Below are 16,711 nucleotides of genomic sequence, written 5' to 3'. Positions count from 1 at the left end.
TCATATAATCCTGCAATCCCACTGGCTCAGAGCCATTCCACCAGTACGAGTACTACTTCAGTGCCATTTTGGCTCCTGTGGCTGCTGGCTCTCAGCCTGAAGCTGAGACTCGAGCTCTTGAACCCACAGTTTTTTCTCTAATAGCTGTTGGTGCCAGCATTCTTCTTCCAGGGCAAACTGCAACTTGCAAAACCATAATTCCTTCTCCAGGGACTGTTCCAGTTCCAGGCACTGTTGGTGCTCAGCCTGCATCTCATGCTGTAGCTGTCAAACCTGGTCATCCTCCTTCTCAAGTGCTTGCTCCAGTTCAAGCCGCTGGTTCTCAGCCTGTTGCCTGACCTGCAGTTCTTGGGCCTGCTGCTCTTTCTCCAGTGACTGTTTCAGCTCATGCCATTGTTGCCAGTCGGTCTGCAGCTTACCCCGGAGTTTTTGACTTTGGGAAGCTTCTCACACAGAACTCCTGGTTTCCTCTTGCAGAGTTGCAAAAAAACAAACAAAAAAAAAAACCCATCCAGCCCACGGCCCCCAAAAGGAGAGCCATAGGGAACCATACACTGGAGAACAATGGCCACTCATCTACTCCACGCCTTAAGGGTATTATTGGCAGCTCCATACCAATCTGATCCAAATCCTTCTGACTACAGCAGATGTAAGGCCGATGGCTGTAGCCATGCAGGTTCCTGTTGGATTTGGGCAGACAGTAGAGAAACTATGGAGCCGGAGGATGGTGGACCATTCTGGTTTATAGAGACTCAGATGATGAGCAAGCAGGCAAGGCAAACCGCTTCCCTCTCTTTTTCAGGACTCATAAGCAAAACAGGTTGCGGAGAAAAAAAACCCTTCTCTGGCAAACAATAGCAAGCAATGGCCCCTCCCAGTGGCAGCTGGCAATCAGCAATCTACAATCTGCTGCCCCAAGGGCAAGCACCTGCAGCCTTACATAGACTATATACACATGGTGCTGTCCCATGCTCATGCACCAATCAGGCAAAGTACAAGGCAAGCCTAACACACTTATAACATACTTGTTTGCCCAACATTTATTCATAGTTCTGGAGGCTGGACATTCAAAGTCAGGGTGCCCCCATGGCCTGGTGAGAGTCTCATCTAGGTTTTAGACTTACTGTATCTTCATGTGGTCGAATGGCTTGTAGATCTTTGTGGAGCCTCTTTTATAAGAGCACTAATCCCATTTGTGAGGGTTCCACCCTCATGACTTAAGTACCTCCTAAAGGCTTCACCTAGTAATACCATCATCTTTTAACACACAGATTTGGGGGGGACAAACATTTAGACCATAGCACCCCAATTGGAAACATGGCTATAGTGTTAGGAGCCACTAGAAAGAATAAGTGTACTGCTTTCCAGGACTTCTTACTCACCACTACATTATTGACAGTAAAGTTCATAGACTAAAACATACTTTCATCTGTTCTGTGAGTAGTTCCTTTGATTGTAAGAATGGTAACATTTCAAGACTTTGAGGAACTAGCTCTAGTGTTAACTAATTTTGATGCCTCTGTTACCCAATCACAGGTCCTAGTTGTTAGTAATATAAAATCATTTAGCTAGAAGGCTATAAGATTCACACACATAAAAGTCAACAACTTAGTAGTTACTAGGAGTACAAACAAAATGCTTCCTACAGGTATATTTCTTCACTGAGCCTCTAGGTGGGCTGAAATGTCTAGACCAGGGGTCCCTTAACTTTTTACACAGGGGGCCAGTTCACTGTCCCTCAGATTGTTGGAGGGCCGGACTATAAAAAGATCTATGAACAAATTCCTATGCACACTGCACATATCTTATTTTTTTTTTTAAAAAAGGGAACAAATACAATATTTAAAATAAAGAACAAGCAAATTTAAATCAACAAACTGACCAGTATTTCAATGGGAACTATAGGCCTGCTTTTGGCTAATGAGTTGGTCAATGTCCAGTTCCATATTTGGCACTGCTAGCTGTAACAAGTGATATGACACGCTGCTGGAACTGTGACGCATGCGTCCCGCGTCACTGGAAGTAGTACTGTATGTGAGCGACGTCGCACTTTGTGCACTGACTTCTCACGGACCACCAATGAAAGAGGTGCCCCTTCTGGAAGTGTGGTGGGGGCGGATAAATGGCCTCAGGGGGCTGCATGCAGCCCGTGGGCCGTAGTTTGGGAACCCCTGGTCTAGACTAACCTTTGGCTTCAGAGATACTATACTAAATTATAGTAGGTTTAAGAACTTGAGTAAAATAACTTAGATGTCAAGATAGGAATGGTAGAATGTTAAGCAAGGAAATATTAGTGAAATTGTCAAGAATTTGACCACATTAAACACTTATTGATCATATACTTTGTGCCAGACATTGTGTTAGGTACAGAATTGGCTATTTCTATAGTGAGAAGAAAGTGAAAACAGCTGTTTCCAGAATGGGTTGTAAGGTTGCTTTATTTTTGAGTTCCTTTAGCTTGACGCAGTGTTGACCTTTTGATAAGATTTCATTAGATCGGGGCTTTTTTGTTTGTTTGTTTGTGGTTTTTTTTGTATTTTTCTGAAGTTGGAAACGAGGAGGCAGTCAGACAGACTCTCGCATGTGCCCGACCGGGATCCACCAGAGGGTGATGCTCTGCCCATCTGGGGCGTTGCTCTGGTGCAACCAGAGCCATTCTAGCTCCTGAGGCAGAGGCCATAGAGCCATCCCCAGCGCCCGGGCCAACTTTGCTCCAATGGAGCCTTGGCTGCGGGAGGGGAAGAGAGATACAGAGAGGAAGGAGAGAGGGAGGAGTGAGTGGAGAAGCAGATGGGTGCTTCTCCTGTGTGCCCTGGCTGGGAATCGAACCCGGGACTCCTGCACACCAGGCCGACGCTCTACCACTGAGCCATCTGGCCAGGGCTATTTTTTTCTTTTATGTGAATTATCATATAATGCTTTCTTAAATATGATTTTGATTATATGCAGGAACCTATATATTCAACAAAAATTTGAATATTTATTATATTTACTATAAGTCTCGGCAAAGATGATAAGGCGTGGTAGGAATGTCATTGTTTCTTGGAACTTTTTTTGTGGCCAAAAGAATAACTTTCAGTGTGGAGAATTAAAGAAAGTTAGATTCTTTCTTAAACCTCTCATGTCACCTATCCTTTGTGATTTTCATCACTTGGTATTATCATCCCAGGATCAGTTTCGGAGGTAGTACTTTGCTTAATGATGTAAAAAATAATCACACAGGTGTATTATTTATTTTTCAGGTCGGGCAACTTTGAAGATGTACAAAAAATAAATTAATAGACCTTTAGACACTTTACAGTAATTTTTTTTGCAGAAAGATGAAGGATCAGTCCACAACTTAGTAATTTATAACATTTATCTTAATAGAAAATGCTCATTAGGCAAGGTGGCAAAGCAGAAAGTTTAACCAATGCGAATATAATTCTTAACAGGGACGTTTTGGAAGCACTGTAGAGGTGGATGTGAGATGCAGAGCGTAAGGGTGCAGTGACTGCAGCACCTTTCAGATCTTGTATATTTGGTGACCAGCCACTGTAGCACTTTAATGGAAGGATGTAACAGTTAAAATTCCCATGACTAATACAACTTTGGTAGTGGGATTCAGAACCATCTTGGTGAGGGTAGTTGGAGTTCATCGAGGAACAGATGGCGGTGATCTGGTGAGAGGTGGCGAGTATCTGAGGGAAGCTGCGGTAGAACTACAGAGTGTGCAGCAAGCTGTTCTGGGTGGCAGTTGTAACTTAAGGCGTTTGGGAAAGAAAATCTTGTCAAGTATGATACAAAGTTTAAGCAATGTATTATTATGTTCTGGCCCAACTCTGCTATTCTAGGGGGAAGTTTATCACCCATTTTCTCTTTTAGCAAAGTTGTCTTAATTTTCTTAGGGTCATTTTGATCATCATTGATCCTCTCAAATAATTTAACATTCTTATATTTAAAAAAAACTTGTTAAATTAATTGATTTTTTAAAAACATAAAATTGCCCTATGAAAAGTTCTTTTTTTATTTTCTGTAAAAATTGCTTCCTGTTACAACTCTTCAGCCTACATAGTGAAGAATAAGTAGGATGTGGTGGCTTCCGCTTACTTCTCCTCCTCCTCCACCACCGCAACCTTGGGCACTAATATAGCATCGTTGTTTTGTCAGTTTGCCTCCACAATAATCCTCCTCCCTCTTTTCAAAACCCTCTGTGCCAAAGGACAATGTAGAGTATTCTTTTTTGCAATAGATGCTAATTGTGTGCTTAGTTGGGATCTTGCTGTCATAGCTGCAATCACTGTGGCATTGTGCTGGGAGGCTGGGTTGCAGTCATTATTGTGCAGAGGAATGAATGCTGTTTACTTGTGATGCGTTGTTGCCTGCATCTGTGGGTGAGAACACGCGCTCACTGTTAATTTCCCTGGCAAATGATCAAACTGGTATAAAATAACATTATCTGTTAAGCAAGTTAGCAGTCACAAAGAACTATTGATTTTTTTAACATAGAATTTTTAATGAGGAACTTCTAGAAATAGAGATTGAAGATGTGAAAACAGCTACTAAGTGTCTATTGCATATTAACCCGTGTTTTTCAGTGTGTTTGGGGTTTGGGTTCACATATCTAGAAGTTAAGGAGCTGGGAGTGCCCACTCTGCACATCCCCGCTCTGGCTCAGGTTGAGAAGAGCGGCTTCACCACCGTTAATTTCGTATTGGATAAGCGACATAACGAGTGTCAGTTAGGAGCTGGGCTTTGTGGCACTGTCCCCTTCATGAAGCTTATAAATTCTGAAAGCATAATCATGAATATAGCAACTTTGTTGCCTGGTTGTTTGACTTACCTGAGGAAAATATACCTTTTTATGTGGTTGTGATGGGATGGTACTTGGATCTCAAGAATGTTTGTTGAAGTAAAAGGAAACACTTTGCTTTTTCAAATAACCTTGGCGTTATTTTGCAAGGATACTTAAAATCCCGGTTTGGAGCTGATTATTTTCTTGACAAACTACATCCCATAGTTTTTCTTTCCACCCCATTGCCCATTTTTAAACACTTTTGAACTGTTTGCTCATTAGCGTTGCTCATTAAAAGTGATTTGGGGAGTGCATTTCAAAGCAGTTCTTTTTACATGTTTTTCTTCAAGTTTTGTCAAATTTCTAGTGAACATAAACTTATTTGTTGTCTAAAGGTGACGTTTAACCTAATTTATATATTTTTTATTTATTTCTTCTCATCCTGCTTAGTACATGTGTAAGTAGTTGCTTTTTAGGAAAGTGGATTCTGACTGGTGCAGTAATTTGTATCCCTTAAAGGGAGAGGGAGTGATGTTTGGTGTGACTTACTCAAGATTTACAGTGTTGAGTCTTTTTCATGATCCTAAGAACTTAGAAATAGCAAGGGTTTGGTAATTTTGGAGGAGAGAAATCATTAACTAGCCAGGTGAGATAATGTAAGGATTAGATTATCTGCCCATTGCAGGTAAAATTCTTCTTTGTTTTTTGTTTTATAGTATTAAAGTAATTATATAGTATACCTTTAAATGTTATAGGAATAATATATTGAATATGTTCAGTACAAAAATTTGGAAAATATTTTTATAAAAATTAAAAAAAAATTAATAGATCACAAATTAGTCTCTATACTTGCCATCAAAAATAGCTGTCATTAAATTTTGGTGTATATACCCTTCTGTGATTTTGTATCATTTTTGCATAAATCTTGTTTTCGACTCAGGGCCATTCAGAAACACAATAATCACTTTAAGTTTCTTCCATATTTAAGAATATAAAAATTTTTGATCAACAGTTTGTCATTTTACATGGGTTGAAAACTAACCTTAGGAAAAATATAGAACTGTGTGTAGTTAATATTAAGAACATTTTCCACAATTTCTGAGAATTATAAGGTTGTTTTTTTTTTGAGTTTTTCAAAGCAGATTTTCACTGTGAGTCATGTTGGCTTTAATCAAGGTGAAACACTTTTTCTTAAAGGAGGTATAAATACGACCCTAATTCACAAATTGCCTTTTTTTAACACATATTTTTTCTTAGGTAAGTGGAAGTCAGTTAAGATATTCTTATGAAAAGTTGTTTTGTCTTCATTTTTTTAACCTCTTCCCTCCCTCCCTCTGACACGTCAGCACCTGCTTCCATGTGGCTAACTGCGGCTCTTTATTTCTGCTTCTGTGACAGCTAGCCGATGGCGGAGTCTCTTCTCTTCAAATGTCTCACTGGCTTTTCCTTATAGTCCTGTTGCAAGACTCAGCCCTTATAGCAATGGCATTAGTACTCCCAGCCTCTCTAAATCCTCAAATAAAGCAATACTAACACCTGAAAGAACAGGTAATGTTTCAACTTCTTGACCAGCTGCTTGCTTTGTCATTTAGTTACTAAACACAGCTGAAATATCCATCTTTTATTGACAAGTTTGAGGGTAATCTTATTGCAATGGGAAGTTTGTGCTGCATACTTTGGGTACAGAAAAGACTAACATTAATTTGTACTTTAACATTAATCTGCTCTCAATTGTGTGTAGTAGGCGGTCTTCTCTAGTTAAAGTATATGTATATAGCTAACGTGTTTTCAAATGCCTAATGTGCCTTTTAAATTAAATGTCAAACACAATTCAAGGATTTTTTATTAAGATTCAAGAATATTAGTCATATAGATATGACTTCTTCTTTTAAATTTTACTTGTCTGGTAGCTTTTTATGCAGCTAGAGCTACAAAGAAAATAGTCCTAGCAGCATTTCATGAAATGATGGTTTCACTATTTACTTATTTGTCTCAGCCTTGGTGTGATTCCATTCCTACCATTTTCTGTGTTTGGGTCTTTTCTTCCTCGGTTCTTGTATTTCAAGCCATTGCCTTTTCACTTTCATGAGTGACTACAAGTCTGCTATGACTACTCTTAATTTCGAAGGTTTTGTGTATGCCTCTGTGTATGTATGTATACATGCCTTTGTAGGTGATATTCTTACTCATTTGTAGCACTACTATTTGTCCTTGTTAAAAATGGACCAGATTACAGTTTAACTTTAAAATATGTAATAATTACCACCGAGACAAGGATATCTGAATATTAATTGAAAGTGCACATGAATATGTATTCTTACACAATGCCTTTAGATCTATGCTTAGCTAATAGGATGCAGATTTTAGCAGTAATGATTTTTTTCTTATTGTGATAAAAAATAATATGAGATATATGTTTCTTTCAGTTATTTTTAGTTTACAGAGAATGATTTTTTAAATTGTAAAAATTGAATTTGGAAAAACAAACAAAAGGTTTTGTATATAAATTATGAACATGTGAAGTTAACCATATTGTGACTTGAAAACAGGATAAAAATCACCAATTGCTGTTACATGAATTATAAAGCATAAATAGATATTAATTCTTTAATTAATGAACATATTTCCTTTGGTTTTTAGGTTATACCTCCAGAGGCTCCCCGCTCAGTCCCCAGTCATCTATAGACAGTGAGCTGAGCACTTCAGAATTGGAGGATGATTCTATCTCCATGGGATATAAGTTACAGGACCTCACTGATGTGCAGATCATGGCCCGTCTGCAAGAAGAAAGTATGTTCTTTTTATATTAGAAAACTTTTAAAGTACAGGCTTCTATTTGAAATATAGGGCATGGGAGATTTGCACGTATTTCTTTCCAGGTAATAGGCAAACAATTAGAGTCTTCCTCTCATACTATCCTACTTTGTAAGTAGAGTAGTTAATGCTTCTCACATTCTCATGAGCATCATAGGAGTTAGGACATACTCTGATCAATATACACCAATGTAAAGACCATTGCCGATAGAGCCAATGTGGAAACTGTCAGTTTCTTAAAATCCAAACATGCAGTTTCCACAAGGCCCAACAAGTTTCACTCTTGGGCATTTGTCACAGAGCAGTGGAAATTTGTGTTTCTGCAAAAACCTATAGATGAATGTTCATAGCAGCTTTATTTGCAGTAGCCAAAACCTGGGGTGAAGTCAGATGTTTTTCAGTAGGTGAATGGTTAATCAAATGGTGGTTCCTGTATATCATGGAATACTAGTCACCAGTGAAAAGGAATGAACTATTAATTCATGTAACATCTTGGATAAATCTACAGGGAATTATGCTCAGTGAAAAAAAGATCATCCCAGGGGAGATGGTATATTATGTAATTTCCCTTTATATCATTCTGGAATGACAAAATTTTAGAAATGGACAGATTACTGGTTGCTATGGGTTAGGGATAGACTGTGGGATTTCAGGAGGGGGTGCATATGATTATAAAAGAGCAACGCAGGGGTTCCTGAGGGTTTTTGGAACTGTTTGTTCAGTATTTAGACACTGGTGAGAGGCATTTGATCCAACAGGTGGTAGAGTTATATAAAACTTAATACTAACACAAATACATGAGTAAGACTGGGACCATCTAAGCTGGGTTTGTACCACTGCTGGTATTCTGGTTGTCCTAGTGTCCTATAATTTTGTAAAGTGTTACCATTGGGGAAAACTGGGCAAAGTGCACAAGGGATCTCTCTCTCTATTATTTTTTAGAACTGCATGAGTCTATAGTTATCTTAGTAAAAACTCAATCAAAATACATTGGTATAATTCTCAGGATAAATATAAGGTCTACCGGAAAGTTCTGTCCGTTTTTGGAATAAAACAAAATACAAATTTTTCTTACCGTCAATAAACTATTAAATAATATAATTGCCATTATTATTAATGATTTCTTGCCAGCGTGAGGGCAATTTGTATATCCCATTTTTGAAAAATGTTTTATCTTTTGATGCGAAAAATTGAATCAGTGCTTGTTTGATAACTTCTTCATTTTTGATTTTTTTGCCCTTCAAAAAATTTTGTAAGGACAAAAACAAGTGATAGTTGGTATTATTCCTTCACCAGACTCTTTCAATAAATTTCTACATCCTTATGTAGCATTTCTTCCTTGTTGAAATCCATAAAAATTACAGTGGTGTAAATGAACTTTTATCAGTAGCCATGGGTACACTATCGCTTCACACATAAGACTAACATGAATCAACTTTGTTTTAGTTAATTTGCTACATCAGTATGTATACATTAAGTGATAAAAATAGGCACACATGCGCCAAATAAACATGTGCTTACTTGTTGAAACTTGTGAGAGAAACGGACAGAACTTTCCAGTAGACCTTATACTTATGGAAGAGAGGATCATTGAAAATAGGACAGTTTATCCTTGCTTCTGCAACAAAGTTACAGTAAATAATCTGGGAGTAAACATGTCAAGGATATTAATGGCATAAGAAGGCACAGTAAGATGTAGATCACAGAACTGGGCGAGGCTGGTTTTAGAGTTAGTGTTTCAGGCCAACATAAGTAGAGACAGCCAGTATCATTTAAGAATAACAATTTCCTGCTTTCAGAATTAGTCAAGGCTGCAATGAGATACATGGTAATACTTATGTAGAATGTAATAAGATACATTTTTGAGAGCAAAAGTAGTTATTATTTTTTTGTCATTTATTAACAGTAAACGAACAGTAACTCTTTTTGAATGTAAGTTTTCATAAAATAAGTAGTCAGGTATAGACTACTTAATAATTGTGGTATTGAGAGGAATAACTAGAAACTTAGAATGTGACTATCAGTATGCTTTGAAAAAGAGAGTATTAGTGACAAAAAGAACAAAAGAGAGGTAACCTTGTTAGCAAATACTTGTGTCACAGGTTTTGAACTTTCATTTGACTTTGAGAGTTGTGGTAGGGAACAGAAGGATTTCCTGTGTGGGCAGAGATATAACTACTTTAATTGCCTAACTCATAGCAAACGGTTTATAATGATGATGAATAGTATTTCCTAGTTAACCTTCCTAAGTATCTCTCCAGAGTTCAGAAGGGATTATTTGGGGACATTGATAGACATTGATTGATGAATTATAGTAGTGCTATTATTAGTCTCTGCTGCAACTGGGTGATCTCCTTGAAAAACAGAATAGCCTAATATCAGACATCTGTTTGGTAGATACTGTATCTGTTTTCTTAGGATAAAAACAAAATCATCAGTCTCCATTTGAATCATTTGGCACAAAGTTTCCTCTAATATCTGAGTTTAATTTTTGCTAGATTGAAATGCCTCTTGTAACAGTACTATTCTTCACTGTCTTATAGGTCTCAGGCAAGATTATGCTTCCACTTCAGCATCCGTGTCAAGGCATAGTTCCAGTGTTTCGTTGAATTCAGGAAAAAAAGGGACATGTAGTGATCAAGAATATGATCGATTCAGTCTAGAGGATGAGGAAGAATTTGATCATTTGCCACCACCTCAACCTCGTCTTCCAAGATGTTCACCTTTCCAAAGAGGAATTCCCCATTCACAGACTTTCTCCAGCATTCGGGAGTGCAGGAGGAGCCCCAGTTCCCAGTATTTCCCTTCAAATAATTACCAGCAGCAACAGTGTTATTCACCTCAAGCCCAAACTCCAGACCAACAACCAAGCAGGACCAGTGGAGGTAGGTTAGGATGCCGTTCGGTATTTGATGTGCTCAAGAAATGGATTTAAGGTCAATGTAAGTAATCTCAAGACTATCACTTTGGCCTAAATTTAAATCTGTAATTGACCGAATTCTGATTACATGTCCCAGATTTATAGCCTTCGGGCTTCAAGAACACCACTGCAGTGTAGCTGGCACAGATGGGTCATGTGTGGGAGCATCGCTGCGTTGCTGCTAGTTCAGGTGTAGGGCGGGCAGGGTTGTGCAGGTGGCAGATCTCCCTGGGGGTCAGGCACGACTTACCTTTCCTCATCTTCCCCACACCCTCAGCCTCTTACTGCCTGTTTCTCGTGCACAGTGATCGAAGGTGCTTGGAGAGGGTGGTGCACGCCACATCTAGGTTCAGGGGCAGTTGGGAAGTGTCTTTTCCTCTGATCCTGACATCGAGGATTAAGATCTGTGTAGCAGTAGGAGAATGGAGGCTGATATTTGGCATGTTAATAGAAAATTATCTGCCCCGGTGTCAGCATGGAGGGTTGGAATATGTGTCATCTTCTTGTGTATTTTTTTGTCTCCCTTTTCATCGTTGTCTTCCTTCTCCATTATCAGGAGTTACTCTTTGACTTCCAACAAACTGTAGGGAGAACAGTCATGTACTATTCTAAGCCTGGTATGTTTTTGTACTAATGATCAGTCACACACGAATCTGTGTAATATGGAGAAACAAACCATATGTATATAGGTATCGCTTTTAACTATATAGTACCACTTGTTAAAGCTGGGGACAGAAATGCTTAAGCAAGTAACTTTATAATACTGCAAAGCCAAATATAAATTATATTTGTGATCATCTTTTTAGTTTTTACCTTTTCTTTCTATGTACTTATATTATTAATGCTAATTGAGAGGTAATTTGAAAATACTGAAAATTTCAGCCATAATTTCTCTTTTTTTTTACTTTAAACTTTATAAGAAACATTCCCTGGCTGGAAAGCTCAGTTTGTGGGAGCATTGTTCTGGAGTGTGGAGGTTGCCAGTTTGATTCCTTGGTCAGGGCACATACAGGAGCAGCTTGATGTTCCTCTCTCTCTTCTCTCTCTCTTTCTCTGGCTCTCAAAAAAAAAAAAAAACACAAACCCACAAATAAACAGTGACAGCTAAAGAATGTCATAGTGACTAATTTCTAAAAGCTCATAATATCAGAAAGATAGTTTATTCCATATGCTGAATGAAAGGCATAGCCTTATTTCACAATTGAGGGGAGAGGGCAGCTAGTGTTGTATCTCTAAAGGTTTTTTGTCAAGTGTCTGAGAACATCATATCCTAGTTGTCAAGCAGATGCTAGCTAGCTCTGCATCTTGATTAGTGTTGTCAAATGGGATCATTGTCTTACCTTAGAAAAGTGGTTTTAACTTACTTTAAACACCATTATGAAAATGGTGACAATTTCCCTGAACCTGTGCTGTGATGATTCCTCTTAGGAAAGCAGAGACATATCACAGCTTAGTATCCGACGCTGGTAGTTTTCTGGCTGTATGTAGGTCTGGTTTCCTACAAGGGAAAGTGGAATGCAATAGCAGTTTTCCACTTTACCTTCTGACTAACTCACCTGGGGGTTGAGAGCACAGGCTCTGAGGTCCAGTAAGCCTGAGCTCCAGTCCTGCCCACCACTCACAGCTCTACAAGTTTTTCGTGGCTCTAACCATAGATTTTTTTAATATTTATTTTTATTTGGCTATAAATTATAAGCAAAGTGTCTCTTTCTTAGAAAATTTAGGTATAATTTCATGAGAATATCTGGTATATATTCTCCCAACCAAAGGAAAAATGAAATGATGATTGTTACATTGCGAGGAATAAAAGTGCTGAAGAAAGTAAATAAATATTGTCTCTTTTCCCCAACCACTGCCTTTTTCTCAAACTTTTATGAACATATGACTCAACTATCAGAGCTTTAATTTGTTACCATGGAATATTTGAACAAAATGGTTACATAAGAATGGTAACTTTGAAATAAATCTCACATTTTTTCTAAGGTACCAAATTAATATAGGTAGAAAAAAATAATTGTTAAGTCATTGATGCATTTTAAAATAATTAAAAATAAACCAGAAATGCATTATTAATATTTATTGCTTCTGTAGTGCCTACACTGTCTAGGTTGAAAAGACATGGCTCTTAAAAGCTGTTGGAATATTTTGAGGGGTCCTAGAATTAAAAGAAGCATATTTGGAGTAATTTGTCAGATATGAAAAATAAATAAATCTTGCAGAATCTTTACTAATTTTTAGGGTGTGGCAGGGGTTATTGGTGGCATGAGGTAATAGTAATTACTGTTAGGCTGAGGGTCTCCCTGGACCCTATTGACTGAAAGGCTAGATCTGTTTGGTGGTAACTAAGTGTTTTCTTTATTTCCTAAGATTCTTTAGTCTTTATTTCAGAGTGGTGAGTCTTGCTGCTTCTTTCATAGAAGAAAATACATTTAAAACCTTTCCTTGGTCTTTTCCTCCAGTTTCCTGTTGCTTCTTAGTCCTTGAGGAGAAATTGCTGATATACTGTTAAGAGAGAACATTATTTTTGATTCCTTGAACCCAGCACCCTGACTCACCCACATCCATCTCCGCCTCCCTTGCTTAATCATTCAGCCCACAAAACGAGGTTCTGGTCAGCATCCAGTAGACTGAGAAACAAAGCCTCGGGTCTGTTGACCACAGAGGCAGAGTTTCAATCAAATAGAGATAGTAACATCTAGGCCTCAGTTGTATTTCAGCTCTAGAACTACCCCACTGACTGCATTCTTGTGAAACCAGATGAAGCAATGTCATGGCTGACCTCGGGACCAGATGCAGTGATCAGCTACTGTCTAGCCCAGCACCAACCAACCAATCAGTTGAGACCACTACCCTAACTCCTTTAGTAACCATGACTACAGATTTCCCTATCTAACTCACCCTGTGGAAGCCATTGGGTGCCAGGTCTTTGAGTGTGAGCTACTTGTGACTTGGGCATGGTGCCATCTTCTTAATAAAACCTTCTTTTCTTGGCTGTGAACTCCTGTTTGTGTCTTACAGGGCTTTGATACGCGCAGGCAACTTTGATACGCGCAGGCAAATAGACCCCTCCAGTCCTGTAACAAAAGTAAATGTGGCTATATATTCTGATTGTTTGACTGGAAAGGGAACCTCATTTCCAGATGGTCCCTTACACGCTTGGAGATCACAGCTTAGCTCTCAGAGGAGTAGTGTTTTAAATAATTACACTTGGAAGCCTTTATTTTTAAGATATTTCAGATTTAAAGTGTTGTAGAATTGACTTACTGATTAAATATGAGTAAAGATGGGTTTTAAAGGTGAGTACATCAGGATTAGCATAGATTTAGAGACATAAGGACCAAGTCTAATGTGTGAACCGTGATTGGATTGTGGTTTAGGAGGAAATGATTAGGAAAAAGATTATTGAGATGTCTAGAAAATTTTGTGTATGGATTATTAAAAACTAGTGTCACTTTGTTTACATGTCATGACAATATTGTGATTCTATAGAATTTTCTTATTCTTAGGAAGTATCTAAGGTTTCAAAGTACCTGGGTACCTTCAGATTTCAAATTTAAAAGAAAACAGTGGCAGCTAAAGAATGTTGTGACTCATTTATCAAAGCTCATAATATTAGGAAGATAGTGTTTTCCATGTGCTTAGTGAAAGTCACAGCATCCTATTAAAACAGAGGGAGAGGACACTTAGGGTTAAAGTGTTGAGTTTTGTGGTTTATATGTTGCTTAACAACAGTAAACATATTTACATAGTATATGGAGATAAGTTATATTTGGCAAAATGGAAACTAATATATCTAGGTGGAAAACATGCTTTTGGTACTACTTTACTATACTTCTGTATATACGAAAACTTTTATAGAGTTGTGAAATTAAAAGAAAAGTAGAAACTCAATTCATTTTCTAAAAACATAGTAATTATTTCCCTGCTCTTCCCTGCTGCTTAAATAGATATAGTCCAAGTAATTTAGTCTTGTACTGTTGATAAAGGCTCGCTTTTTCATGCCAATCGTTAGATGTTCAAAAGATCAGATGTAGACTCTAAGACTTGATCTCTGTCTTTAACTTCCTCACTCCTACCATATACCTTCTGTAGCACGTGTGTAATATTTGCTGAATGTATTAAATGCTTGCTGCTTGAGGCTAGGAACATCAATAGGAATTTAGGAATATAAGATGTATGGTTGTTAAAAAAGCATTAAGGAGATAATAAGAAAAATGGTCAAGAAATATACTGCTTACAAAAATTAGAGGATATCTCAAAATGAATATGAAACTATAAAATATCCACTAATTTTTGTGAGCAGTATATATAATAGTCATTGGCAGTATTTGAGCAATTTTACTCGAATTATGCACAGAGAGTAAGGAAATATGTGAGGGGTAGTGTAAAGCTAGTAGCCACGGCCACTCACAGCCGCCTGGCCCATGCAATTCGAATTAGATTCGGACAGATGGTAAAGAAACAATGGAGCTAAGAACTGGTGGGCCGTTACCTTTAATCCTAGCTTGCACCCGGCGGGCAAGTAAAAACACACACTGGGCTCCAAACCCCACTCATTCAATGCTCATAAAGCTACTGACTTATCCGAGTTTCCTAGAATCAAAGGTTTCTAACCTCACCAGACTTATTCACCTCTGTTCCCCATCTCCTTCTCTCTGCACAAACTCGGCACTAACTGGCTTCTCCTTCAACACTCCGCCATCTTGGTTGCTTCTCATGGCCTCTATCTGCTCTCCTCTCTGCTCTCTCCTCTAATGCTAATCTCAGGAACCAAGAGAGCAAGCTCCTGGTCTGCCCCACTTTATAGTGCAGAAATCAAAACCTTTAATCCAATATATAAACAAGAAAGTCTCTGATAGAAAGTCACTTATCTGAGGCATAATGGGATTCCCCATAAAAGTGCACTACCCACATCATTCAACAGTTAAGGGTATGGGGAAAAGCTTAGTCTTAAAACTAAGCCTTAGGCTATAACGACCAGGCCTGCTTACAGCCTGTCCTCTACATCCAATACAAACTATAAGCGAGCAAACATATATATCATATTTACAAACTTACTTGACCAATAGGTAGGTACCTCAGCGAGGTGGTATATGGAACATCTTTTCTAAGGAAGGGATAGTTGTGCTAATTCTTTAAAAAATTGATAAAAGTTAGGTGATATGATACTCTTTCTAGTCTTCTATCATAGTGTTCTTTTCAATTTCTTATTATACGTCCTTATACCTAAAGTATATGTATTGTACTTGTTTAATTGTCTGTCTTTCTGACCACCCCAAGGAGGCGGAAGTGGCTGGCCAGGGCTACAGGGAATGGGTGCAAGCAGTGAAGAACGGCGGGCGCGAGACGCAGAAAGACGAGATGTTTAGTTTTGTCCTTGAACATGTTTTGGATCACTATTCACATATATTATATTATTTGTCTTCTGATTTAGCTTGAAAAAAACGACTACAAACTTGGATATCCTGATTAGTTTTTTTAGGGTATATTAATAAAGATAAAAATAATGGAGTTGGGACATATGAAAAACATGAGATAATTGTTTGTGGTTCTCCAACGTTCAGCCCCATCTTTCAAAATGTTATTTTTTAATATTTAATTTCTTATTGGGGAGAAACTAAACTTAATGTTAAATTTATTTTAGTTTTTCTCTTTAGGATCAACAATGGAAAAAATAGATTGAGAAACACTGGTCTAGACTATATACTTAGTGCAAGTTGGGGACTATATCTGTCTAATGCACTGTGGTCTCCCCAACATCTTCAGGAGCACCTGGCATGTAGTATATACACACTAAGTACTTGTCCCCTTGGTCATTCACTCATTCAAAGTGGGGAAGTGTGTCCAGGTGGAGGGACCAGCATGGCTCGCATATTGGGGAACCTAACTCACCCGCCGTGGTTGGAGAGTGGGCCGAGAGATGCAGCAGGAGATAAGGCTGGAGAAGTAGGTCTGTAGAGCTGATACCGTGAGGCGTCTCTTCTGGGTTGTGCCTAGGAGCGTGAACTTTCAGATGAAGATGCCGGAGAATAATCGGAGGGTTTTAAGAAGGTGCCTAGGTGTGTTCTGGTGAGAATGGAACTGGTTCTCCAGATTTCTGGATTAGGTGACTTTCTGCTCAGGGCGACACCACAGATCTAAGTAAGGGCTATATGTGAAACACAAAGAAATGAATTCAGTTTTGTACTTGAAAGGATTTTGGC

At 38.3% G+C, this 16,711-nt stretch overlaps 1 protein-coding gene across 1 annotated transcript in view; it reads left to right on the top strand.

The window, feature by feature from the left end:
- The window catches only part of SLAIN1 (SLAIN motif family member 1), an 80,205-nt gene that overhangs the window by 40,960 nt on the left and 22,534 nt on the right, over positions 1-16,711 (top strand). Inside the window, 3 exon segments of the mRNA XM_066236857.1 lie at positions 6,173-6,322; positions 7,415-7,564; positions 10,132-10,473. Coding sequence (XP_066092954.1) covers positions 6,173-6,322; positions 7,415-7,564; positions 10,132-10,473 — 642 coding nt within the window.

The sequence above is a fragment of the Saccopteryx bilineata genome, chromosome 6 (assembly GCF_036850765.1).
Source record: "Saccopteryx bilineata isolate mSacBil1 chromosome 6, mSacBil1_pri_phased_curated, whole genome shotgun sequence".
Taxonomy (NCBI): domain Eukaryota; kingdom Metazoa; phylum Chordata; class Mammalia; order Chiroptera; family Emballonuridae; genus Saccopteryx; species Saccopteryx bilineata.
The sequence above is the reverse complement of the archived record's forward strand: the minus strand, read 5'-3'. Positions and strand labels throughout refer to the sequence as shown.